Source organism: Lampetra fluviatilis, unplaced genomic scaffold (genome assembly GCF_964198595.1).
Source record: "Lampetra fluviatilis unplaced genomic scaffold, kcLamFluv1.1 SCAFFOLD_819, whole genome shotgun sequence".
Classification (NCBI taxonomy): domain Eukaryota; kingdom Metazoa; phylum Chordata; class Hyperoartia; order Petromyzontiformes; family Petromyzontidae; genus Lampetra; species Lampetra fluviatilis.
In genome coordinates this window covers 1-2,500 of record NW_027621228.1, presented here as the reverse complement: position 1 = coordinate 2,500, position 2,500 = coordinate 1, and the positions used below count along the sequence as shown (strand labels likewise).

The 2,500-nt window shown below is 51.6% G+C and overlaps 1 protein-coding gene across 1 annotated transcript in view; it reads right to left on the bottom strand.

Moving 5' to 3' along the window:
* The window catches only part of LOC144954949 (uncharacterized), a 21,531-nt gene extending 19,207 nt beyond the window's left edge, over window positions 1-2,324 (bottom strand). The window contains exons 1-2 of the mRNA XM_078885312.1: window positions 2,201-2,324; window positions 516-594 (exon numbers count right to left, since the gene is read on the bottom strand). Of these exons, the coding sequence (XP_078741438.1) occupies window positions 516-594; window positions 2,201-2,324 (203 nt within the window). The remainder of the gene's footprint in view (window positions 1-515; window positions 595-2,200) is intronic.
* Window positions 2,325-2,500: the final 176 nt, after the last annotated feature.

Sequence of the window (2,500 nt, the reverse complement as noted above, 5' to 3'; positions counted from 1 at the left end):
TCTTGGCCAACACCACCGGTGACGATTATCTGAACCGGTCCTGGGCCTTCCCTAGGTCGACTCAGCCTCAAATGAGTAGCTGGTGTAGTAGCGGTGTGTAAACATCGCTAGCACTGGGGAGACAAAGGCGGCCGGGCGTGGTGCTGGCCACCCACCCCCCTCGTGTGCCACAGCGCCGGTAGCCTTCATAGGTGCTGCTCGCTAACAGCACTTGCCCCTACAGTCTGTTACAGGCTACACGGGGGAGCTTTGTCTATGTGTGTGTGTGTCTATGTGTGTGTGTATGTGTGTGTGTCTATGTGTGCGTGTGCGTGTGTGCGTGTGTGTGTGCGTGTGTGTGTGTGTCTGTGTGTGTCTGTGTGCGTGTGTGTCTATGTGTGCGTGTGTGTCTGTGTGTGTGTCTGTGTGTGTGTCTGTGTGCGTGTGTGTCTATGTGTGCGTGTGTGTCTGTGTGTGTGTCTGTGTGTGTGTCTGTGTGTGTGTGTCTGTGTGTGTGTGTCTGTGTGTTTGTGTACCTCACGTGCTGGAGCCAGCCAGACGCATCGAGGAGAGACAGCCACTTGTTGTCCTGTGACCAGTAGACATCACTGGCGTCTAGATAGACACACACACAGATAGACACACACACAGACACACACACAGATAGACACACACACACAGACACACACACACAGATAGACACACACAGACACACACACACACAGATAGACACACACAGACACACACACACACAGATAGACACACACACACACACAGATAGACACACACACAGATAGACACACACACAGACACACACACAGATAGACACACACACAGACACACACACAGATAGACACACACACAGACACACACACAGATAGACACACACACAGACACACACACAGATAGACACACACACAGATAGACACACACAGATACAGATAGACACACACACACACAGACACACACACACAGACACACAGACACACACACAGACACACACACACAGACACACACACACACAGACACACACACAGACACACACACAGACACACACACACAGACACATACACACAGACACATACACACAGACACACACACACAGACACATACACACAGACACACACACACAGACACACACACACACACTCACACACAGACACACACACTCACACACAGACACACACAGACACACATACTCACACACAGACACACACACACACAGACACACACACACACACAGTCTCACCACAGAGACAGCTCTGCCTGAGGCGGCTGTATGAGGCCTGTAGTTCGTGTGGCCACACACACAGACACACACACACAGACACACTCACACAGACACACACACAGACACACACACACAGAGACACAGACACACAGACACACACAGATAGACACACACAGACACACACACAGACACACACAGACACACACACAGACACACACACAGACACACACACACAGACACACACACACACACAGTCTCACCACAGAGACAGCTCTGCCTGAGGCGGCTGTAGGAGGCCTGTAGTTCGTGTGGCCACACACACAGACACACACACACACACAGACACACACACTCACACACAGACACACACACAGACACACACACACAGACACACACACTCACACACAGACACACACACTCACAGACACACACACAGACACACAGATAGACACACACACAGTCTCACCACAGAGACAGCTCTGCCTGAGGCGGCTGTAGGAGGCCTGTAGTTCGTGTGGCCACACACACAGACACACAGACACACACAGACACACACAGACACACACAGACACACACACACAGACACACACAGACACACACACTCACACACACACACACAGACACACACACACAGACACACACACAGACACACAGACACACACACAGACACACACACACACAGTCTCACCACAGAGACAGCTCTGCCTGAGGCGGCTGTAGGAGGCCTGTAGTTCGTGTGGCCACACACACAGACACACAGACACACACACAGACACACACACTCACACACAGACACACACACTCACACACACACACACAGACACACACACAGACACACAGATAGACACACACACAGTCTCACCACAGAGACAGCTCTGCCTGAGGCGGCTGTATGAGGCCTGTAGTTCGTGTGGCCACACACACAGACACACAGACACACACAGACACACAGATAGACACACACACACACAGACACACACACAGTCTCACCACAGAGACAGCTCTGCCTGAGGCGGCTGTATGAGGCCTGTAGTTCGTGTGGCTGCGCCAGCAGCTGGCTGAGGGCCACCTGCTGGGCAGAGCGCAGGTCGCAGGCCGGAACTGCCCACAGCATCCTGGGCACGCGTCATCATCAGCAGTAGTAGTGTCAGTAGTAGTATCAGTATTAGTATCAGTAGTAATAGTAGTGTCATCATCATCAGTAGTAGTAGTGTCAGTAGTAGTATCAGTATTAGTATCAGTAGTAATAGTAGTGTCATCATCATCAGTAGTAGTAGTGTCAGTAGTAGT